Genomic DNA, 24652 nt, shown 5'->3' on the forward strand with positions numbered 1-24652 from the left:
GCGAGGCAAAATCTGGTGAGTGATAGGTGGATACAGGTCGGGGGGGGAGGGGAGTTGATGGGCCGATGATTGGACAGTGATGGAAGGAAGACAAAAGGCTGAGAGATAAGGAGAGAGGAGACCTGAAATGTGAGGCGTGAGGAAGGGATGCAGGTGGAGAGGGATGGGGGAAATGGGGATTGGGTTGTCTGCACCAGGATCTGCAGGCGCTGGTTTACAAAAGAACTCCAACAAATACATGCCCCAGTACCGGCAAAAGTTCATCATGCCTTCACCCAATCTTTCCCTGGGATCTTTCTGGTAAACCGTCTCCAGTGCCAGCATATCCCTCCTGAGATACGGGGCCCAAACCTGCTCACATCTCTCCAGATCGGCACAGTGGAGTTGCTGCCTCACAGCGCCGGAGACCCAGGTTCGATCCTGACCACGGGTGCTGTCTGCACGGAGTTTGTACGTTCTCCCCGTGACCTGCGTGGGTTTTCTCCGGGTGCTCCGGTTTCCTCCCACGCTCCAAAGACCTACAGGTTTGTTGGTTAATTGGCTCGGTATAATTGTAGATTGTCCCTAGTGTGTGTAGGGTAGTGTTAGTGTATGAGGATCGCTGGTTGGCACGGACATGGTGGGCCGAAGGGCCTGTTTCCACGGAGTATCTCGATTCTAAACTAAATGCGGCCTGCCCAGTGGCCTACAAACACAAAAAAGCTGGCCTAACTCAGCGGGACAGGCAGCATCTGTGGAGAACATGGATAGGTGACGTTTCACAGAGTGCTGGAGTAACTCAGCGGGTCAGGCAGCGTCTGTGGAGAACATGGATAGGTGACGTTTCACAGAGTGCTGGAGTAACTCAGCGGGTCAGGCAGCATCTGTGGAGAACATGGATAGGTGACGTTTCACAGAGTGCTGGAGTAACCCAGCGGGTCAGGCAGCATCTGTGGAGAGAAGGAATGGGCGACGTTTAGGCTCGATGCCCTTCTTCACCCATTCCTTCTCTCCAGAGATGCTGTCTGTCCCGCTGAGTTTCTCCAGCTTTTTGTGTCTAAACCCGCATTTACAGTTCCTTCACACACAGTGGCCTAGAAAGCCTGAGCATTATATGCGTGTGTGGTGGAGAGTTTACGTCAGGCTGGGACTAGGGTTGCCAACTGTCCTGTATTAGCTGGGACATCCCGTATATTGGGCCATGTTGGTTTGTTCCATGTGGAGCCGCCCTTGTCCCGTATTAGGCCCGGGGCCGCTGTAGGCCCCAACACTGTGGGCCCGGCGACCACTGTAGGCCCTGACACTATAGGCCCGGGCACGAGAATTTAGAAGGATGAGAAGGGATCTTACCGATATTTATAAGATTATTAAGGGTTTGGACACGTTAGAGGCAGGAAACATGTTCCCAATGTTGGGGGAGTCCAGAACAAGGGGCCACAGTTTAAGAATAAGGGGTAGGCCATTTAGAACTGAGATGAGGAAAAACTTTTTCAGTCAGAGAGTTGTGAATCTGTGGAATTCTCTGCCTCAGAAGGCAGTGGAGGCCAATTCTCTGAATGCATTGAAGAGAGAGCTGGATAGAGCTCTTAAGGATAGCGGAGTCAGGGGCTATGGGGAGAAGGCAGGAACGGGGTACTGATTGAGAATGATCAGCCATGATCACATTGAATGGCGGTGCTGGCACGAAGTGCCGAATGGCCTCCTCCTGCACGTATTCTCTATTGTTTATTGTAATGTTTCGGGCGGGACCCTTCTTCCGACAATCAGGGGAAGGCCCAACTTAGCCGACAAGATGCCCAGGTCAACCTCCCCTTCCCTCTCCACAGACTCTGCGGCGACTCCCAGACTCCAGCCCCGACTCCCCGCCACCTCCACCTCCCAGTAATGTCTCCCCGATGTGAATCCCTCCGATCCCAGCACACACGCACTGACTGTAAACCTCTTCCCGGTGTCAGCGAGACACCTCCGGGTCTCGGTCCGTCTCACCCTCTTCCGATCCTCAGACACCTCGAGCCGCGGACCCGCTGTTTCCACATCCAGGGTGACGGAGACTGGGGGGAGAAGCAGAGAATCAGAGAGTCCCCGTGGGGTCGGGGGGAGACTCGGGCAGCGCGGCCCCGGGACTGAGAGAGGTCCGAGGGGGAGGACAGAATGAGGGGCGGGTGGAGCAATGGGACTGAACAGAACTCTGAGCTACTCGGTCAGAGTTGTGCAAGATTCCGGCCGGCACTGAATGATCGCAGGATTTCCTGATTTCACAAATTCATCACCTAATTTAATTTTTAATTAACTTAATTTAAAAAAAAATTAAAATTGTGATCTGTAGGTTGGCACAGGGTGAACGGTAGAATGAAATGTATTTGACAAGACAACGGGTCACCTCAGCAGTAATATTCCAAGGATAAATAAGATAAAAAAGACATTAGTAAGATAAAAAGACTAATAAAATAATCAATATATATGACGTGAAATGTGTTTCTGAGTTCAGAAGCCTGATGGTAGAAACTGTTCTTAACCTTATTCCCCTCCCCGCCCATTTATCACGCCCATTTCATGACAACTTGAGCCGATTTCCTGTGTGATTCCACGTTGAGGAAAGCGGTCTCTCTGACGCCGGTTGCTCCGCGCTGTCGCTGGGCGCCGGTTACAGACTCGGCCCCCGGGGAGCGGGGACAGGGGGCGGGCACGGAGGAGGGTCCCGGCCGGGGATTGATCAGCTGAGCGGGGCTCCGGGACAACTGAGGGCGCCGGAGCCGCTGGGACACAGCGGGCACTCACTCCCCTGTTTGACAGCGGGATTGGGTGAAAGTGAAACCCCGCTCCGCCGGGGCGCGGCTCAGGCCGAGACCTCGGTTGGTTGTCGGGGCCGGAGCGGCGAGTCTGGCCGGTCGGGAGAGCGGAGAGAGCGGGAGCCGGTGCGGTGCGGGTCAGGGAGGCAGGCGGCAGTCGGTGAGTCCTCGCTCGGGAGAGCTGGTCGGTCACCGGGATTTGTTTATTCCCAGCGGCCAAGTTCAGTATGTGACGGGCGCGAAGTGGCCGCGATGGGCAAGAAGGGAACTCCTTGCTACACTCTCTGAAACTATGTGGCGCCGGTGGCGTCCCGAGCAGCGAGCGCGGGAACAAACTGCGCTGAGACGGAGGTTAATGTGTTACTGCTGGGAACATGTTAATTGAACTGAACCCGGAGTTCAGTGGCTCAGATAGTAGAGTCACTGCCGCACAGTTGCAGTGATCCAGCTTGGAGCCTAACCTCCATTGCTCCCCAGAACCGCATGGATTTGCCCGGGTGCTCCGGGTTCTTTCGCGACCAAAAGACGAGCTGATGTCTTGGCAGATTGGCCGCTGAACATCGCCCCTGTATGAATCTGGGGGATTGGATCGGTGGGCAGTTGATGGCAACTTGGGAGCATTAATGAGTGCGGTCGGATTCGTGAACATGTGTGTTTACTGATATCACAAACCCAGTGGGCCGAAGGGCGTGTTTCCATGGAGCTTCTCTCCGTGAATCTAACAGTTTTTTAAATATACACAAGAGAAATATTTCAACACAGGAGAGCGAGTGTGATCATGTTACTAAATACTTTTGTTTGTCCCACATTCCTGGGCTGTGCGTGGGCAGCTGAAACACGAACCTTTACTCTGACTGTTGCAGCCATTACAGCGGCTGCATCCTCACTAACCCCCTCCCTCCCGTCCTACTTTACCCCACTCCCCCAAACCCGGCGCGGTCTTCCTGTGGAACCCCGGTCCCAGAGTCGGGGAATCGAGGACCAGAGGGCACAGGTTCAAGGTGAAGGGGGAAAGATTTAATCGGAATCTGAGGGGTAACCTAGTTTTCCAGCACCTCACTGGTGTCTAATGTTAACATTTACCTCAGCCATACGGGTACAGCAGGAAGTGAAAAAAGCTAATGGCATGTTGGCCTTTATGACAAGAGGATTTAAGTATAGGAGCAAAGAAGTCGTTCTGCAGTTGTACAGGGCCCTGGTGAGACCACGCCTGGAGTACTGTGTGCAGTTTTGGTCTCCAAATTTGAGGAAGGATATTCTTGCTATTGAGGGCGTAGTTTACTAGGTTAATTCCCGGAATGGCGGGACTGTCGTACGTTGAAAGACTGGAGCGACTGGGCTTGTATACACTGGAATTTAGAAGGAAGAGAGGGGATCTTATTGAAACATATAAGATCATTAAGTGATTGGACATGTTAAAGGCAGGAAACATGTTCCCGATGTTGGGGGAGTCCAGAACAAGGGGCCACAGTTTAAGAATAAGGGGTAGGCCATTTAGAACGGAGATGAGGAAACACTTCTTCCGTCAGAGAGTTGCAAATCTGTGGAATTCTCTGTCTCAGAAGGCAGTGGAGGCCAATTCTCTGGATGCTTTCAAGAGAGAGCTAGATATAGCCCTTAAAGATAGCGGAGTCAGGGGGTATCGGGAGAAGGCAGGAACGGGGTACTGATTGTGAATGATCAGCCATGATCACATGGAACGGCGGTGCTGGCTCGAGGGGCCGAATGGCCTCTTCCTGCACCTATTGTCTATTTTCCTCCTCTCGCTTCCCACACTGGCCTCCGATATAACCGACCAGTGCCAGAGTTCACCTCGACTGTGCGTTACAGAGCAAAAAACGTTAAAAAGCCTTTGAGATGGTGAAGCAGGTAAAATATTCTGAGAGAGAAAGCAGACCAATGCAGTCTGGGGAATGACTACACAGGCAGTCTGCTTCCAATCAGCAAATGGTTGAAGGTGCTGTATATCCACCTCCTCTTTCAATACATCCAATGATCCACTGTCCATGGACAGAGAGAATTCCACAAGCGTGGCTGCAGGAGGCGCCGACCTGGGAATAACAGATGTCCCAGTCAGTGACACCCAACTCCGTAAATGAATCGCAAATCTCATCTCACCCCCTGGTTCTTTTTATTGTTCCGACATCTTTTGACTTCAGAATCAATTTCTGTCCTTTGACAGGTTTGATGGCCGGGGTGACTGAAGAAATTCCCGGGAGAAGGATCGTCCCGGACCCGACCCCCGTGACAGGAGACTCAAGGAGCAGATTCTAAAGGGAGCCGGGGTCTCGGTGCGGGGACTGGAGTCCTTTGGCCACCGGTTGTCATTGGCCACCCGGCACAAGGTGTGACCTTTCAGCCCCCGGTCAGCAGTGAGTGGGGGTGGTGGACACCGGCGGCGGGGACGGAGGGGGAGGGGGAGATCACAGCTCCCGCCCATCACGGGTCTAACACTTCTCCCTCTCTCTCCCCCTCTCCCTCAGGCACTGACCCCTCTACTGGGATGGGACTGTTTCACTGCGCTGTGTTGCTACTGCACGGGATCCTCACCTCAGTCCACGGTAATAACCACAACATCTTGTCTGATTGATATTTATTTATCTCATGGAGGGGGCTTCATGGAGTCAGAAGATTCATATTTTAAAATCGCCCATTTTAATGCAGTTGTCCACATCACTTAATACGATCAGATGCAAGGTCCTTGCTCCCTCTGTGGGCGACGATGGGGACTGCAGGAGCAGGAGGCAACCTCATACTCATGGATAATCAAGTCAAGTCAACTTTATTTGTCACATACAAATAGCAGATGTGCAGTGAAATGAAAGTGGCAACGCCTGCGGATTGTGCTAAAACTGCAAAACAGAAGATTTTTTTTTTATCACAAAAAAATAATTAATACCGTAAATTAAATTAGTCCCTGGTGATATGAGAGTTAACAGTCCTGATGGCCTGTGGGAAGAAACTCCGACTCATCCTCTCTGTTTTCACAGCGTGACAGCGGAGGCGTTTGCCTGACCGTAGCAGCTGGAACAGTCCGTTGCTGAGGTGGTAGGGGTCCCCTATAATGTTGCTGGCTCTGGATCTGCACCTCCTGATGTATAGGCCATGTATAAGTCAGCAGGAAGCAGAGAGTGGGGACTAATGTATTTATTCTCCCTGGGTGGGAAGATGTAAGTAGTGGTGCCCCACGCGGATTGGTGTTGAGACGCCAACCTTAGATATAAAATAAATAGTGAACAGCCAGTGAAAATGGTAATATCCTGGTTTCAGAAGGTCATCCAGTCATAAGTGATAGGAGCAGATTAGGGTCATTCCGCCCATCAAGTCTACTCCACCATTCACTGAGCCCCCCCCCTTGCTATTGAGGCAGTGCAACGCAGGTTCATGAGGTTAATCCGTGGGATGGCGAGACTGTCATATGAGGAAAGATTGGAAAGACTAGGCCTGTATTTACTGGAGTTTAGAAGGATGAGAGGGGATCTTATAGAGACATATAAAATTATAAAAGGACTAGACAAGTTAGATTCAGGAAAAATGTTCCCAATGTTGGGGGAGCCCAGAATCAGGGGTCACAGTCTAATAATAAAGGGGAGGCCATTTAAAACTCTGGTGAGAGGGAACGTTTTCCCCCATAGGTTTGTGAATTTGTGGAATTCCCTGCCACAGAGGCCAGTGGAGGCCAAATCACTGGATGAATTTAAAAGAGAGTTAGATAGAGCTTTGGGGGCTAGTGGGATCAAAGGATATGGGGAGAAGGCAGGCACGGGTTACTGATTGTGGATGATCAGCCATGATCACAATGAATGGCGGTGCTGGCTCGAAGGGCCGAATGGCCTCTTCCTGCACCTATTTTCTATGTTTCTATGTTTTTACGTTTTCCTTCTAAACTTGTGCCGTCAAACGCTTGGTTCGTGGGATCATTCTAAGATACCACTTCTGGACTCTCTCCAGAGCCAGTTCATCCTTCCTCTGTTATGATGCCCAAAATTGCTCACAATTCTCCAAATGCGACCTGACCAGTGCCCTCGATAGCCTCAGCATTACATCCCTGTTTTTGTATTCAAGCCCTCATGAAACAAATGCTGTTGGTCTTTGTGCGCACAGAACGATGCAACTTTTCTGATGTTAATTTTGTTTTCTATTTTTACATGATTGATTCCTTAAATAATTATGTTTTCAATTATTTGCATTGATCCCCAGGTGAATTTGCCGTAATTGTACCGGGCGATGGTGGTTTTGCAGCCACTGTAGGTGGAGATGTGGTGTTGGAGTGTCAGCTTGTGCCAGATATATTGACCAGCGACATGGAGGTGCAATGGAGGAAGTCAGGTCTGGCCTCGCCAGTCCTCGTGTACAGACATGGACAAAGTGACGCCCTCGCTCAACACCAGGATTACAGAGCAAGGGCCCAACTGTTTAAAGATGAACTGGCCAAAGGGAACATTTCCCTCAGAATAATGAACGTAAGGAGGCTTGATGAAGGGAAATATACATGTTCAGTTACAGACAGAACTGAGAATGAAGCATCTCCAGCTCAACTGCGAGTTCAAGGTGAGTAAGTAAATGCATTGATATTATTAACTTTAAAGGAATGTTTACTTTAGAGACACAGCGCGGACACAGGCCCTTCGGTCCACCACACCGACTAGCGATGCTGGCACATTAACACTATCCTACACACACTATCGACAATTTACACATACACCAAGCCAAATAATCTACAAACCTGTACGTCATTGGAGTGTGGGAGGAAACCGAACAACTCGGAGAAAACCCACGCAGGTCACGGGGAGAACGTACCAACTCCGAACAGACAGCACCCGTAGTCGGGATCTCCTTTCCACCACACTCTCCAGGGCCCAGTCATTTACCATGTAAATAAAACCCACCTGCATTTATTTACGGAAATGCTGAAAACACTCAGCAGGTCAGGCAGCGACTGGGGAGAGAGAAGCAGAGTTGATGTTTCAGCTCAAAGACTTTGCATTGGAACTAGAAATAATTGTAAATTGTATAAGTATTATTGCAAGAGGGTTTGGCACCTTGAACAAAATGCTGACTGGTCCAAGTTGCTATTCTTCCTGACTATTGTCATTTCTACATCTGTCACTGATGCAGGTTTGGGGAGTAAGCCCCGGATTCAGTTGCTGGGATACCAGGGAGATGGAATCCAGCTCGTGTGTAAATCTGGTGGATGGTATCCTGGACCAGGGATGCTGTGGATCGGCGAGGATGGACAGGTTTTACCACAAGCTGAAACAAGATACCATGAAGATACGGAAGGTCTTATAAATGTGGAGAGCAACGTGACAGTAACGAGGCAGTCAACGAACAAGTTCAAGTGTGTTGTTCGATACAGATGGTTAAACATACAACATGAGGCAATTGTTAAGATATCAGGTTTGTAAACGTTTCTGTTTGATCATTGAAGTATGAAGAGATTTACATCCCATTGAAACCCCGACTGCCCAGAATGTTCACTGAGGTATTCACATGTTTCTCACTGACGGTTCAGCTAAATCTCACTTCTGTGGGGAAATTATCACTGATTTTTAAAGAATGTTTACTGTATTCGCCGATCCTGCTGCTTTACTGCCTTTTAAATTTGCATCATAATTTATTCTTAATTGTTAACTGTATGTTAGGCAGTGAAGAAAGCCAATTGAATGTTGGCCTTCATAACAAGAGGAGTTGAGTACAGGAGCAAATAGGTACTTCTGCAGATGTACAGGGCCCTAGTGAGACCGCACCTGGAGTACTGTGTGCAGTTTTGGTCTCCAAATTTGAGGAAAGATATTCTTGCTATTGAGGGCGTGCAGCATAGGTTCACTAGGTTAATTCCCGGAATGGCGTGACTGTCGTATGTTGAAAGACTGGATCGACTAGGCTTGTATACACTGGAATTTAGAAGGATGAGAGGAGATCTTATCGAAATGTATAAGATTATTAAGGGTTTGGACATGTTAGAGGCAGGAAACATGTTCCCAATGTTGGGGGAGTCCAGAACAAGGGGCCACAGTTTAAGAATAAGGGGTAGGCCATTTCGAACTGAGATGAGGAAAAAAAAATTCAGTCAGAGAGTTGTAAATCTGAGGAATTCTCTGCTTCAAAAGGCAGTGGAGGCCAATTCTCTGAATGCATTCAAGAGAGAGCTAAGATAGAGCTCTTAAGGATAGCAGAGTCAGGGGGTATGGGGAGAAGGCAGGAACGTGGTACTGATTGAGAATGATAATAATAATAATAATATTCATTTATTGTCATTGCAACGAGCACAACGAAATTTTAAAAATAGCCAATCCTGACGGTGCGTAAAAACATATATGCAATAAATGCAAAAACAAATAAATACAATTATATTAAGTACAAAAGTTTTAACAGAGTTGCCTAGTGCAGAAAGTAGTGTTCAGTTCTCATATGGCCCTGGGGTAAAAACTGTTCTTAAGTCTGTTTGTTCGGGATTTGATCGACCTGAAACATCGACCAGAGGGCAGATGAACAAACAGACGGTGGCCGGGGTGGGATGGAGCTTTTATTATTTTGCCTGCTCTACTGAGGCAGCGTAGGCTGAACAGGTGCTCCAGGGAGGGCAGTGAGCAGCCGATGATCTTCTGGGCCGTCGTGATGACCCTCTGAAGGGCCTTCCTGTCCTTTTCTGAGCAGCTGGCATACCATGTGGTTATACAATATGCCAGCACACTCTCGATGGAGCAGCGATAGAAGGACATCATGAGCTTCTCCTGCAGGTTGGTCTTCCTGAGGATCCTCAGGAAGTGGAGTCTCTGCTGTGCCTTCTTCACTGTGGTGATGGTGTTGGTAGACCAGGTACGATCCTCTGCGATGTGCGTACCCAGGAACCTGAAAGCGGGTACCCTTTCCACACAGACCACATTGATGTAGAGTGGGTCGTGTTCTGCACTGGTTTTCCTGAAGTCTATTATAAGTTCCTTTGTTTTGGAGTAGTTCAGGACAAGATTGTTCACTGAACACCATGCTGCCAGCCTTTGGATTTCATCCCTGTAGGCTGTCTCATCTCCTCCTGTACGAGGGTAAACTAGCCAATAATATAAAGGAGGATAGCAAAAGTTTTTTTAGGTACGTGAAGAGGAAAAAAATAGTCAAGGCAAATGTGGGTCCCTTGAAGACAGAAGCAGGGGAATTTATTATGGGGAACAAAGAAATGGCAGACGAGTTAAACCGTTACTTTGGATCTGTCTTCACTGAGGAAGATACACACAATCTCCCAAATGTTCTAGGGGCCGGAGAACCTAGGGTGATGGAGGAACTGAAGGAAATCCACATTAGGCAGGAAATGGTTTTGGGTAGACTGATGGGACTGAAGGCTGATAAATCCCCAGGGCCTGATGGTCTGCATCCCAGGGTACTTAAGGAGGTGGCTCTAGAAATAGTGGAAGCATTGGAGATCAATTTTCAATGTTCTATAGATTCAGGATCAGTTCCTGTGGATTGGAGGATAGCAAATGTTATCCCACTTTTTAAGAAAGGAGGGAGAGAGAAAACGGTTAATTATAGACCAGCTAGTCTGACCTCAGTGGTGGGGAAGATGCTGGAGTCAATTATAAAAGACGAAATTGCTGAGCATTTGGATAGCAGTAACAGGATCATTCCGAGTCAGCATGGATTTACGAAGGGGAAATCATGCTTGACAAATCTACTGGAATTTTTTGAGGATGTAACTAGGAAAATTGACAGGGGAGAGTCAGTGGATGTGGTGTACCTCGACTTTCAGAAAGCCTTCGACAAGGTCCCACATAGGAGATTAGTGGGCAAAATTAGGGCACATGGTATTGGGGGTAGGGTACTGACATGGATAGAAAATTGGTTGACAGACAGAAAGCAAAGAGTGGGGATAAATGGGTCCCTTTCGGAATGGGAGGCAGTGACCAGTGGGGTACCGCAAGGTTCGATGCTGGGACCCCAGCTATTTACGATATACATTAATGATTTAGACGAAGGGATTAAAAGTACCATTAGCAAATTTGCAGATGATACTAAGCTGGGGGGTAGTGTGAATTGTGAGGAAGATGCAATAAGGCTGCAGGGTGACTTGGACAGGTTGTGTGAGTGGGCGGATACATGGCACATGCAGTTTAATGTAGATAAGTGTGAGGTTATTCACTTTGGAAGTAAGAATAGAAAGGCAGATTATTATCTGAATGGTGTCAAGTTAGGAGGAGGGGGAGTTCAACGAGATCTGGGTGTCCTAGTGCATCAGTCAATGAAAGGAAGCATGCAGGTACAGCAGGCAGTGAAGAAAGCCAATGGAATGTTGGCCTTCGTAACAAGAGGAGTTGAGTATAGGAGCAAAGAGGTCCTTCTACAGTTGTACCGGGCCCTGGTGAGACCGCACCTGGAGTACTGTGTGCAGTTTTGGTCTCCAAATTTGAGGAAGGATATTCTTGCTATGGAGGGCGTGCAGCGTAGGTTCACTAGGTTAATTCCCGGAATGGCGGGACTGTCGTATGTTGAAAGGCTGGAGCGATTGGGCTTGTATACACTGGAATTTAGAAGGATGAGGGGGGATCTTATTGAAACATATAAGATAATTAGGGGATTGGACACATTAGAGGCAGGAAACATGTTCCCAATGTTGGGGGAGTCCAGAACAAGGGGCCACAGTTTAAGAATAAGGGGTAGGCCATTTCGAACTGAGATGAGGAAAAAAAAGTTCAGTCAGAGAGTTGTAAATCTGAGGAATTCTGAGTGTAGAGGGAGTAAAGGATGGTGCTCAACACACAGCCCTGTGGTGATGGTGGAGGAGAGGTGAGGGCCTATTTTTACGGTCTGGGGGCGGTTGGTCAGGAAGTCCTTGATCCATTGGCAGATGGTTTGGGAAAATCCAAGGTCAGAAAGTTTGGTGACCAGTCTGCTCGGGATGACCGTGTTAAAGGCAGAGCTGAAGTCGAGGAAGAGCATCCTCACATAGCTCCCCTGGTGTTCAAGGTGGGTCAGTGCAGTGTGAAGAGCAGTGTCGATGGCATCCCCTGTAGACCTATTTGCTCTGTAGGCAAACTGGTATGGGTCGAAGGTGGGTGGGAGGCTGGCTTTGATGTGCAGCAGGACCAGTCTCTCGAAGCACTTTGTGATGACCGGTGTGAGTGCTACCGGACGGTAGTCGTTAAGGCCGCTGATGACAGACTTTTTCGGCAGTGGGATGATTGTGGCGGACTTCAGGCAGGGAGGGATGGTGGATTTTAAAAGGGACAGGTTGAAGATTTTTGTGAAGACCTCAGATAATTGGTCTGCACATCCCCTCAGCACTCTGCCCGTCACACCATCGGGGCCTGCAGCTTTCCTGGGATTCACTGCTCTGAGCACGCGCTTAACATCATACTCCTGCACAGTGAAGGTGTTGCTGTCAGGTGCTGGAGAGGGTGTTATGTCTGCCACTGCAGCTTTCACCTCGAAACGAGCAAAGAAACAGTTAAGTTCCTCTGCCAGCGAGGCGTCGCCGTCGGCAGTCGTGCGGTTGCTGGTCTTGTAGTTGGTGATGTGCTGGATGCCTTGCCATACCCACCGTGGGTCATTGTTGGTAAAGTGGTCCTCAATCTTCCTCTTGTAGGATGCTTTGGCATCCTTGATGCCTCTCTTCAGGTTGGTTCTAGCAGCACTGTATAGAGCTCTATCATTAGACCTGAAGGCGGTGTTACGGTCCTTGAGGAGAGACCTGACATCCTTTGTCATCCAGGGCTTCTGATTGGGATACAACCGGATACGTTTGTCGACGGTGACATTGTCAACACAGTTTTGGATGTAGCAGAGTACCGTTGATGTATACTCCTCCAAGTCCTGATCCTCAAAAATATCCCAGTTGGTCCTTTCGAAGCAATCCTGCAGCTGCGAGGAAGCTCCTTCAGGCCATGTCTTAACAGTCTTTATGGTGACTGGAGCTTTCCTCCTGAGTGGGGTGTATGCTGGAGTTAAGAATATGGACAGGTGATCTGACTGCCCCAGGTGTGGTAGTGGTGCTGACCTGAAACCCTTCTTAATATTTGAATAAACCTTGTCTAGTGTGTTTTTCCCCCTGGTAGCACATCTTATGTGTTGTTCAAGTTTAGTGAGAACTGACTTTAGGTCTGCATGATTGAAGTCCCCAGCTATGATGTGGGCTGCTTCTGGATGTGTGCTCTGTTGTGATCACATTGAATGGCGGTGCTGGCTCGAAGGGCCGAATGGCCTCCTCCTGCACCTTTTGTCTATTGTTTGTGTTGTCATTTGTGAGCGGAGCACCAAGGCACATTCCTTGTATGTGCACATACTTGGCCAATAAACGTATTCATTCATTCATCTGCATGAAAGGCCAACTGAATCCACAACTTGTCCAAACAGGTTGGACATCGACACAAACTCTTTTAAATCCCTGACGCTCTCCTGAAAAGTCTTAAATGGACAAACCATGAGGACTGCCAGAGCATTGGCATGTACGGTCCTGTCACATTGACCACATGGGAACCATTGACGACGCTAGGACTGGGATGAAGGTTCTGCTGATGGAGCCGTCATGGTCCGATTACAAAGCAGAACCGTGAAGGGGACGGTTTCTGGATGACTACCCGAGACCTGTGGAAATTGGCACGGGGCGAATGGGGTCATGCAGTTACCACATGGGTCCACAATCATTGTGGGAGAAATGGGCTCCAAGTCGTCGGGCAGTGGTCCCAGTGCGGGGGGAAGAGGGATCTGTTCCATTGGGTTGGGTTCACTTGAATCACCCTGGCACCAGTGTCTGAGTGAATCATAAGACTGTGAATGTAGATGAAGCTTTGATCTGAATAGTTGTGGGGACGCGGTATAAACAGAAGCGTCACCTCCAACGTTGTCTTTTCATGACTACCCCGAATTGAAGGCTCTCTGTCCCAGTCTACAAGGGTAACCCATGAGTATCTAATTGCCCGTCACTGTAAACCTCCATCCAGTCGCTGCTCTGCCCGCTGGGAGAGCGAGGTTCCACGTGTGCGTGTCGGGATGCACCACATTGCAAACCGCTGCTGCCACCCCATGGAAGGGAGGACCAACAATCTGTGGCGTTGTCCGGCATGGACCATGTTGGGGCATCATCTAGACCAAGTGGCTGGCTCCTCCCACCCGTCCCAAAATTCATGCTTGGGAATTACATTAAAACTTACATTTGTAGCCCACGTGAGGATATATATTGTTACAGATATATACAGTATATATGCTGATACATAAACTGGTATATATATATATGTGTGTGTATATGTAAAGGTATATGTATGAGTATGTGTGTATATATGTGTGTGTATGTGTGTGTCTACGTGTGTGTGTGTGTGTATGTGTGTGTGTGTGTATGTGTGTGTCTACGTGTGTGTGTGTGTGTATGAGTGTATGTGTGTATGTTTGTGTGTGTGTGTCTGTGTGTGTATGTGTGCATGTATATATACAAAATAATATATATATAAATAAATTTACGTTTTAATGTTATACATATATATATATACTGATGTCATGGCGGGAGGTTGCTCGGGCAGCTGTGATGTGTGTGTGGCTGACGCTGTCGGATTCACTGTCACTGTCTGATTCACTGTCGCTGTATGATTCACTGTCACTGTCTGATTCACTGTCGCTGTCTGATTCACTGTCGCTGTCTGATTCACTGTCACTGTCTGATTCACTGTCGCTGTATGATTCACTGTCGCTGTCTGATTCACTGTCACTGTCTGATTCACTGTCGCTGTCTGATTCACTGTCACTGTCTGACTGTCACTGTCTGATTCACTGTCGCTGTATGATTCACTGTCGCTGTCTGATTCACTGTCACTGTCTGATTCACTGTCACTGTCTGAATGTCACTGTCGCTGTCTGATTCACTGTCACTGTCTGATTCACTGTCACTGTCTCTGTCTGATTCACTGTCACTGTCTGATTCACTGTCGCTGTCGGATTCACTGTCGCTGTCTGATTCACTGTCACTGTCTGATTCACTGTCACTGTCTGATTCACTGTCACTGTCTGATTCACTGTCACATTCACTGTCACTGTCTGATTCACTGTCACTGATTCACTGTCACTGCCTGATTCACTGTCACTGTCTGATTCACTGTCGCGGACTGATTCACTGTCACTGACTGATTCACGGTCGCTGTCTGATTCACGGTCGCTGTCTGATTCACTGTCGCTGTCTGATTCAATGTCACTGTCTGATTCACTGTCACTGTCTGATTCACTGTCACTGTCTGATTTACTGTCACTGTCTGATTCACTGTCACTGTCTGATTCACTGTCACTGTCTGATTCACTGTCACTGTCTGAATCACTGTCACTGTCTGATTCACTGTCACATTCACTGTCACTGTCTGATTCACTGTCACTGTCTGATTCACTGTCACTGTCACATTCACTGTCACTCTCACTGTCTGATTCACTGTATCTGTCTGATTCACTCTCACTGTCACTGTCTGATTCACTGTCATTGTCTGATTCACTGTCACTGTCATTGTCTGATTCACTGTCACTGTCTGATTCACTGTCACTGTCTGATTCACTGTCACTGTCTGATTCACTGTCACTGTCACTGTCTGATTCACTGTCACTGTCTGATTCACTGTCATTGTCTGATTCACTGTCACTGTCTGATTCACTGTCACTGTCTGATTCACTGTCACTATCGGATTCACTGTCACTCTGATTCACTGTCACAGTCACTGTCACCGTCTGATTCACTGTCACTGTCTGATTCACTGTCACTGTCACTGTCTGATTCACTGTCTTCACTCTGCAGATGAGATCTTCCCTGCTGGCGTTCCTGACTGGGTCCTGCCGCTGGTCCTCACCATTTGTCTTCTCATTGCCGCCAATGGCGCTGTGTTTTATTGGAACGTGAAACAAAACAGACGCATTAAAGGTACGTTAAACAACAGCGTGAGATGCGGGTCAGGAAATCCTTGATTCCCAGTGTAACTTCAGTGGGAAACCAGAGCACTCTCCGCGGGCTCTGATCTTCCAGCGGTAATTGTTGCCCCTGGGCCTGGAGAGAGTATCAGTGGCCCGGGAGGTGGGGTAATGGGGTAAACGGGCAGATGTGAGATCTGTTTGTGCATGAGGCGGTGCAGTGGGGGGAAATTTAACTGGACACAGCGTCACTTGCACTTGTCTCTGTTTCCTGTGTTTGATCTCCACCGCGGGGAGACAGAGCACAGGTGAGGTGATCACGTGGGTGGACATCTCTGTGCAGTTCCCCGTTGTCTACCTGAGCTTTCCTTCACTTGTCCCTTTCATTGCGTGTCCCGTCCCAGCGTGAGCTCTCCCTCGCTCTCCTGCACTGATCTAATGAGGTTGAGCAGAGGCCGGGTAACCGCCCGCCTTTGAATCCGGCATCTCGCAGCCTTCCAGACTCAACATTGTCCCCAACTGTTTCACACAATGATCACCGTGATCACAGGTTCCCGCAGCGACTGTCAGTCGTGGGTGAGACATTGAAACATCCCCGGACCCACAGTGTATTTACTCACCTGATCCGTTCCTCGTCATTCCCCTCTCCTGCCCTTCACATGTTCCACACCATTTGTTTTCCCTCCTTTATTTGCCGCTACACTTGTCTCACACCGGTAACTATCTGACATTGTCCAGGCTGATGAGACCCTGCCAACCTGAACCGGGAATCCTGTTCCTCTCTGCAGCTGCCGGACCCGCGTGGAACTTCCCTCATTGTGCTGCACTTATTTCCAGCCTTGTTTGGATTGCCCCCTGACTCTGATCTTCATTGCCTCTGATGCTCGTTGTTCCAATGTAACACTGGTTTCTTCTTCCAGAGCTGGAACGGCGCAAATCCATCGTAGAAAATGGTAAGAATTTAGTATAGAAATATTCACAAAAGAGAAGGAATGGTAGAATTGATATCTCACAGCGCCAGAGACATGGGTTCGATCCTGATCTCGGGTGCTGTCTGTGTGGAGTTTGCATGTTCTCCACACGGAGGGGAGGGAGGGGGGAGAGAGGGGGGGGGAGAGAGGGGGGGGGAGAGAGGGGAGAGAGAGGGGGGAGAGAGAGAGAGAGGGGGGAAGGAGAGGGGGAAGGGAGAGGGGGGAGAGGGGGAGGGGGGGGAAGAGGGGGAGAGAGGAGGGGGGAAGAGGGGGCGAGAGGGAGGGGGGGGAGAGAGGGAGGGGGGAAGAGGGGGAGGGAGGGGGGAAGAGGGGGAGGGAGGGGGGAAGAGGGGGAGGGAGAGTGGGGGGGAAGAGGGGAGAGACGGAGGGGGAAGAGGGGGAGGGGGAAGAGGGGGAGAGAGGGGGGGGAAGAGGGGGAGGGAGGGAGGGAGGGAGGGGGGAAAGAGGGGGAGGGAGGGAGGGGGGAAAGAGGGGGAGGGAGGGAGGGGGGGAAGAGGGGGGAGGGAGAGAGGGGGGAGAGAGAGAGGGGGAGAGAGGGGGGAGAGAGGGGGGGAGGAGAAGAGGGGGAGAGGGGGGAGAGGAGGGGGGAGGGAGGGGGGAGGGAGGGGGAGGGAGGGGGAGAGGGGGGGAGGGGGAAGGGAGGGGGGAGGGGGGGAAGGGGGAGGGGGGAGAGAAGGGGGGGAGAGAGAGAAAAGAGGGAGAAGGGAGAGAAGAGAGGGGGAAGGGGAGAGCGGGGTGAGAGGGGGAAGAGGGGGAAGAGGGGGAGGGGGAGGGAGAGTGGGGGGAAGAGGGGGAGAGAGGGAGGGGGAAGAGGGGGAGAGAGGGAGGGGGGAAGAGGGGGAGGGAGAGTGGGGGGAAGAGGGGGAGGGAGAGTGGGGGGAAGAGGGGGAGAGAGGGAGGGGGGGAAGAGGGGGGGGAAGAGGGGGAGGGAGGAGGGGGGGAAGAAGAGAGGGGGGGAAGAGGGGGGAGGGTGAGAGGGGGGAGGGTGAGAGGGGGAGAGAGGGGGGAGAGAGGGGGGAGGGGGGGGGGAGAGAGGGGGGGAGAGGGGGTGGGAGAGGGGGGGAGGGGAGGGGAGGGGGGAGGGGAGGGAGGGGGAGGAGGGGGGAGAGTGGGGGGGAGGGAGGCGAAGGGGGGAGGAGGGGGAGGGGGGGAGGGGAGGGAGGGGGAGGGGGGAGGGAGGGGGGATGGGGGAGGGGGGAGAGAAGAGGGAGAGAGATTAGAGGGGGGGGAGAGAGAAGAGAGGGGGGAAGGGAGAGGGGGGAGAGGGGGAAGAGGGGGAAGAGGGGGGAGAGAGGGAAGAGGGGGAGAGAGGGAGGGGGGAAGAGGGGGAGAGAGGAGGGGGGGAAGAGGGGAGGAGAGGGAGGGGGGAAGAGGGAGGGGGAAGAGGGTGAGAGGGAGTGAGGGGGGGAAGAAGGGGAGGGAGCGAGGGGGGAAGAGGGGGGAAGAGGGGGAGGGGGAGAGAGGTGGGGAAGAGGGGGAGGGGGAGAGGGGGGGGAGAGGGGGAGGGGGAGAGGGGGGGGTGAGGGGGAGGGGGAGAGGGGGGGAGAGGGGGAGGGGGAGAGAGGGGGGGGGAAGAGGGGGAGGGGAGAGGGGGAGGGGGAGAGGGGGGGAAGAGGGGGAAGGGGAGAGAGGGGGGGAGAGGGGGAGGGGGAGAGAGGAGAGGGGGAGGGGGAGAGAGGAGGGGGAGGGGGAGAGAGAGAGGGGGAAGGGAGAGAGAGGGGAAGAGGGGGAGGGGAGAGGAGAGAGGGGGGAAGAGGGGGAGAGAGAGAGGGGGGAAGAGTGGGAGAGAGAGAGGGGGGAAGAGGGGGAGGGGGGGAGAGAGAGAGGGGGGGGAGGGGGGAGGGGAGGGGGGAGGAGGAGGGGAGGGGGAGGAGGGGGAAGAGAGAGGGGGGAGTGAGGGGGGGAGGAGGGGGAGGGGGAGAGAGAGAGGGGGGGAGGAGGGGAGAGAGAGAGGGGGGGAAGAGGGGGAGGGGGAGAGAGAGGGGGGGAGAGGGGGGGAGAGGGGGAGGGGGAGAGAGAGAGAGAGAGGGGGGGAAGAGGGGGAGGGGGAGAGAGAGGGGGGGAGAGAGAGGGGGGGAGGGAGAGGGGGAGGGGAGAGGGGGAGGGGAGAGAGAGAGGGGGGTGAAGAGGGGGAGGGGAGAGAGAGAGGGTGGGGAGAGGGGGAGGGGGGAGAGAGAGGGGGGGGAAGAGGGGGAGGGGGAGAGAGAGAGGGGGGAAGAGGGGGAGGGGGAGAGAGAGGGGGGAGGGAGAGAGAGAGGGGGGAAGAGGGGAGGGGAGAGAGAGAGGGGGGGGAAGAGGGGGGAGGGGGAGAGAGAGAGGGGGGGAACAGGGGGAGGGGTAGAGAGAGAGGGGGGAAGAGGGGGAGGGGAGAGAGAGAGGGGGGAAGAGGGGGAGGGGGGGAGGGAGAGAGAGGGGGGAAAGAGGGGGAGGGGGAGAGAAAGAGAGGCGGGGAAGAGGGGGGGAGAGAGAGGGGGGAGAGGGGGAGGGGGAGAGAGAGAGGGGGGAAGAGGGGGAGGGGGAGAGAGAGAGAGAGAGGGGGGGGAAGACGGGGAGGGGAAGAGAGAGAGGGGGGGAAGAGGGGGAGGGGGAGAGAGAGAGAGGGGGGGAAGATGGGGAGGGGGAGAGAGAGAGGTGGGGGAGAGGGGGGAGGGGGAGAGAGAGAGGGGGGGAAGAGGGGAGGGGGGAGGGGAGGGGGGAGGGGAGGGGGAGGAGGGGGGAGAGTGGGGGGAGGGAGGCGAGAGGGGAGGGGGGAGAGAAGAGGGGGAGAGAGGGGGGAGAGAGAGTAGAGGGGGGGAGAGAGAGTAGAGGGGGGGAGAGAGAAGAGAGGGGGGAAGGAGAGGGGGGGAGAGGGGGAAGAGGTGGAGGGGAAGAGAGAGAGGGGGGAAGAGGGGGAGGGGGAGAGAGAGAGAGGGGGGGAAGATGGGGAGGGGGAGAGAGAGAGGTGGGGGAAGAGGGGGAGGGGGAGAGAGAGAGGGGGGGGAAGAGGGGAGGGGGGAGAGGGGGGAGGGGGAGGAGGAGGGGAGGGGGGGAGGAGGGGGGGAGAGAGAGGGTGAGAGAGAGGGGGAGAGGGGGGAGAGAAGGGGGGAGAGAGGGGGGGAGGAGGGGGAGAGAGGGGGGGAGGAGGGGGAGGGGGAGAGAGAGAGGGGGGAAGAGGGGGAGGGGGGAGAGAGAGAGGGGGGAAGAGGGGGAGGGGGAGAGAGAGGGGGGAGAGGGGGAGGGGGAGAGAGAGAGAGAGGGGGGGAAGAGGGGGAGGGGGAGAGAGAGGGGGGGAGAGGGGGAGGGGGAGGGGGAGAGAGAGAGGGGGGTGAAGAGGGGGAGGGGGAGAGAGAGAGGGTGGGGAGAGGGGGAGGGAGAGAGAGAGGGGGGAAGAGGGGGGAGGGGGAGAGAGAGGGGGGAAGAGGGGGAGGGGGAGAGAGAGAGGGGGGGAAGAGGGGGAGGAGGAGAGAGAGGGGGGAGAGGGGGAGAGAGAGAGAGAGGGGGGGAAGAGGGGGAGGGGGAGAGGAGAGGGGGGGAGAGAGAGGGGGAGAGGGGGAGGGGAGAGGGGGAGGGGAGAGAGAGAGGGGGTGAAGAGGGGGAGGGGAGAGAGAGAGAGGGTGGGGAGAGGGGGAGGGGGAGAGAGAGGGGGGGGAAGAGGGGGAGGGGGAGAGAGAGAGGGGGGAAGAGGGGGAGGGGAGAGAGAGGGGGGAGGGAGAGAGAGAGGGGAACGAGGGGAGGGGAGAGAGAGAGGGGGGGAAGAGGGGGAGGGGGAGAGAGAGAGGGGGGGAACAGGGGGAGGGGGAGAGAGAGAGGGGGGAGAGGGGGAGGGGGGGAAGAGGGGGAGGGGTAGAGAGAGAGGGGGGAAGAGGGGGAGGGGAGAGAGAGGGGGGAAGAGGGGGAGGGGGAGGGAGAGAGAGGGGGGAAAGAGGGGGAGGGGGAGAGAGAGAGAGGCGGGGAAGAGGGGGAGAGAGAGGGGGGAGAGGGGGAGGGGGAGAGAGAGAGGGGGGGAAGAGGGGGAGGGGGAGAGAGAGAGAGAGGGGGGGGAAGACGGGGAGGGGAAGAGAGAGGGGGGAAGAGGGGGAGGGGGAGAGAGAGAGGGGGGGAAGATGGGGAGGGGGAGAGAGAGAGGTGGGGGAAGAGGGGGAGGGGGAGAGAGAGAGGGGGGAAGAGGGGGAGGGGGGAGAGGGGGGAGGGGGGAGGGGAGGGAGAGGGAGGGGGAGGAGGGGGGAGAGTGGGGGGGAGGGAGGCGAAGGGGGGAGGGGGGGTGGGAGGGGGGAGAGGGGAGGGGAGAGAGAAGAGGGGGGAGAGAGAGTAGAGGGGGGGAGAGAGAAGAGAGGGGGAAGGGAGAGGGGGGAGAGGGGGAAGAGGTGGAGGGGAAGAGAGAGAGGGGGAGGGGGGAGAGAGAGAGAGGGGGGGAAGATGGGGAGGGAGGAGAGAGAGAGGTGGGGGAAGAGGGGGAGGGGGAGAGAGAGAGGGGGGGAAGAGGTGGAGGGGGAGAGGGGAGGGGGAGGGGGAGGAGGAGGGGAGGGGGGAGGAGGGGGGGGAGAGAGAGGGGGGAGAGAGAGGGGGAGAGGGGGGAGAGAGAGGGGGGAGAGAGGGGGGGAGGCGGAGAGAGAGAGGGGGGGAAGAGGGGGGGAAGAGGGGGAGGGGGAGAGAGAGGGGGGGAGAGGGGGAGGGGGAGAGAGAGAGAGAGAGGGGGGGAAGAGAGGGGAGGGGGAGAGAGAGGGGGGGAGAGGGGGAGGGGGGAGAGAGAGGGGGTGAAGAGGGGGAGGGGGAGAGAGAGAGGGTGGGGAGAGGGGGAGGGGGAGAGAGAGGGGGGAAGAGGGGGAGGGGGAGAGAGAGGGGGGAAGAGGGGGAGGGGAGAGAGAGGGGGAGGGAGAGAGAGAGGGGGGAAGAGGGGAGGGGAGAGAGAGAGGGGGGGGAAGAGGGGGAGGGGGAGAGAGAGAGGGGGGAACAGGGGGAGGGGGAGAGGGAGAGAGAGAGGGGGGAGAGGGGGAGGGGGAGAGAGGGAGGGGGGAAGAGGGGGAGGGGTAGAAGAGAGAGGGGGAAGAGGGGGAGGGGAGAGAGAGAGGGGGGAAGAGGGGGAGGGGGAGGGAGAGAGAGGGGGGAAAGAGGGGGAGGGGGAGAGAGAGAGAGGGGGGGAAGAGGGGGAGGAGAGAGAGGGGGGAAGAGGGGGAGAGAGAGAGGGGGGAGAGGGGGAGGGGGAGAGAGAGAGGGGGGGAAGAGGGGGAGGGGGGAGAGAGAGAGAGGGGGGAAGACGGGGAGGGGAAGAGAGAGAGGGGGGGAAGAGGGGGAGAGAGAGAGGGGGAAGAGGGGGAGTGGGAGAGAGAGAGGGGGGGAAGAGGGGGAGGGGGAGAGAGAGAGAGGGGGGAGGAGGAGGGGAGGGGGGGAGGAGGGGGGGAGAGAGAGAGGGGGGAGGAGGAGGGGAGGGGGGGAGGAGGGGGGGAGAGAGAGGGGGAGAGGGGGGAGAGAGAGGGGGGAGAGAGAGGGGGGGAGAGAGGGGGGGAGGAGGGGGAGGGGGAGAGAGAGAGGGGGGGAAGAGGGGGAGGGGAGAGAGAGAGAGGGGGGAAGAGGGGGAGGGGGAGAGAGAGGGGGGAGAGGGGGAGGGGGGAGAGAGAGAGAGAGGGGGGAAGAGGGGGAGGGGGAGAGAGAGAGGGGGGAAGAGGGGAGGGGAGAGAGAGAGGGGGGAAGAGGGGGAGGGGGAGAGAGAGGGGAGAGGGAGAGAGAGAGGGGGGAAGAGGGGAGGGGAGAGAGAGAGGGGGGGAACAGGGGGAGGGGGAGAGAGAGAGGGGGGAGAGGGGGAGGGGGAGAGAGGGAGGGGGGGAAGAGGGGGAGGGGTAGAGAGAGAGGGGGAAGAGGGGAGGTGAGAGAGAGAGGGGGGAAGAGGTGGAGGGGGAGAGAGAGAGGGGGGGGGAACAGGGGGAGGGGGAGAGAGAGGGTGGAGAGGGGGAGGGGGAGAGAGGGAGGGGGGGAAGAGGGGGAGGGGTAGAGAGAGAGGGGGGAAGAGGGGGAGGGGAGAGAGAGAGGGGGGAAGAGGGGGAGGGAGAGAGAGGGGGGAAAGAGGGGGAGGGGGAGAGAGAGAGAGGGGGAGACGGGGAGGGGAGAGAGAGAGGGGGAAGAGGGGGAGGGGAGAGAGAGAGGGGGAAGAGGGGGAGGGGAGAGAGAGAGGGAGGGAGAGAGAGAGGGTGAAGAGGGGGGAGGGGGAGAGAGAGAGAGGGGGGGAAGAGGGGGAGGGGAGAGAGAGAGGGGGGAAGAGGGGGAGGGGGAGAGAGAGAGGGGGGGAGAGGGGGAGGGGGAGAGAGGGAGGGGGGGAAGAGGGGGAGGGGTTAGAGAGAGAGAGGGGGGAAGAGGGGGAGGGGGAGAGAGAGAGGGGGGGAAGAGGGGGAGGGGGGAGAGAGAGGGGGAAGAGGGGGAGGGGGAGGGGGAGAGAGAGAGAGGGGGGAAAGTGGGGGAGGGGGAGAGAGAGAGGGGGGGGGAAGAGGGGGAGAGAGAGAGGGGGGAGAGAGGGGGAAGGGGAGAGAGAGAGGGGGGGAAGAGGGGGAGGGGGGGAGAGAGAGGGGGGGGGAAGAGGGGGAGGGGGAGAGAGAGAGGGGGGGAAGAGGGGGAGGGGGAGAGAGAAGGGGGGGAAGAGGGGGAAGGGGAGAGAGGGAGGGGGGAGAGGCGGAGGGGAAGAGGGGGAGGGTGAGAGGGAGAGGGGGGAAGACGGGGAGGGGGAGAGAGAGAGGGGGAGAGGGGGAAGGGGAGAGAGATAGGGGGGGAAGAGGGGGAGGGGGGAGAGAGAGAGGGGGGAAGAGGGGGAGGGGGAGAGAGAGAGGGGGGGGAAGAGGGGGAGGGGAGAGAGAGAGAGGGGGGAAGAGGGGGAAGGGGAGAGAGAGAAGGGGGGAAGAGGGGGAGGGGAGAGAGAGAGCGGGGGGAAGAGGGGGAGGGGAGAGAGAGAGGGGGGGAAGAGGGGGAAGGGGAGAGAGAGAGGGGGGGAAGAGGGGGAGGGAGAGAGAGGGGGGGGTTTGAAGAGGGGGAGGGGTAGAGAGAGAGGGGGAGAGGGGGAGGGGGAGAGAGAGAGAGGGGAAGAGGGGGAGGGGGACAGAGGGAGAGGGGGGGGAAGAGGGGGAGGGGGAGAGAGAGAGGTGGGTGAAGAGGGGGAGGGGAGAGAGAGAGGGGGGGAGAGGGGGAGGGGGAGAGAGAGGGGGGGAAGAGGGGGAGGGGGAGAGAGAGAGGGGGGGGGAAGAGGGGGAGGGGGAGAGAGAGAGGGGGGGGGTAGAGGGGGAGGGGAGAGAGAGGGGGGAAAGAGGGGGAGGGGGAGAGTGAGAGGGGGGGAAGAGGGGGAGGGGGAGAGAGAGAGGGGGAAGAGGGGGAGAGAGAGAGAGGGGGGGAAGTGGGGGAGGAGGGGGAGAGAGAGAGGGGGGGAAGAGGGGGAGGGGGAGAGAGAGGGGGGAGAGGGGATGGGGAGAGAGAGAGGGGGGGAGGGGAGGGGGAGAGAGAGAGGAGGGGGAGTGAGAGAGGGGGGGAGAGAGTGAGAGGGGAAAGAGAGGGGGGGAGAGAGAGGGTGGATATAGAGGGATGGGGAGAGAGAGAGAGGGGGAGACATTGAGAGGGGGAGAGAGAGAGGGGGAGGGATGGGGAGAGAGAGGGGTGGGAGAGAGATGGTGGGATAAAGAAGGGCGAGGGTGGAAGAGAGGGGGAGAGGGGTGAGGGGGGAGAGAGAGGGGTGGACATAGAGGGGGGAGAGAAAGAGGGGCGGATTGGATTCCAGAGAATTTTCTTCATTCTTGTTTGTTGTTTCTGTTTTCAGAGTGGAAGAGGATACGTGGCCACCAAGGTAAGATCTTGGTTTACATGAGAGTCAGTGTGTGTTGTGTGTATATACGCGTGTGTGTATGTGCCTGAGTGTGAGAGAGGGACTGTGTGTGTGTGTGCGCGTGCGTGTGCGCATGAGTGTGTGTGTGTGCATGTGAGTGTGTGTGTGTGTGTGTGCGTGTGTGTGCGTTGTGCGTGTGCAGTGATGATATTGAGATTACCCGTCTGAGAGCCCTAAACTTAAGTCAAGACTTT

At 55.5% G+C, this 24652-nt stretch overlaps 1 protein-coding gene across 1 annotated transcript in view; it reads left to right on the forward strand.

Annotated features, from left to right (window-relative positions):
- The first annotated feature begins 3742 nt into the window (after positions 1-3742).
- Positions 3743-24652, forward strand: part of LOC144602580 (butyrophilin subfamily 3 member A2-like) — a 24307-nt gene continuing 3397 nt past the window's right edge. Inside the window, exons 1-8 of the mRNA XM_078415707.1 lie at positions 3743-3769; positions 4951-5113; positions 5252-5329; positions 6969-7319; positions 7887-8168; positions 15526-15648; positions 16556-16588; positions 24393-24419. Of these exons, the coding sequence (XP_078271833.1) occupies positions 5272-5329; positions 6969-7319; positions 7887-8168; positions 15526-15648; positions 16556-16588; positions 24393-24419 (874 nt within the window). The 5' untranslated portion in view covers positions 3743-3769; positions 4951-5113; positions 5252-5271. The remainder of the gene's footprint in view (positions 3770-4950; positions 5114-5251; positions 5330-6968; positions 7320-7886; positions 8169-15525; positions 15649-16555; positions 16589-24392; positions 24420-24652) is intronic.

The sequence above is a fragment of the Rhinoraja longicauda genome, chromosome 19 (assembly GCF_053455715.1).
Source record: "Rhinoraja longicauda isolate Sanriku21f chromosome 19, sRhiLon1.1, whole genome shotgun sequence".
Classification (NCBI taxonomy): Eukaryota; Metazoa; Chordata; class Chondrichthyes; order Rajiformes; family Arhynchobatidae; genus Rhinoraja; species Rhinoraja longicauda.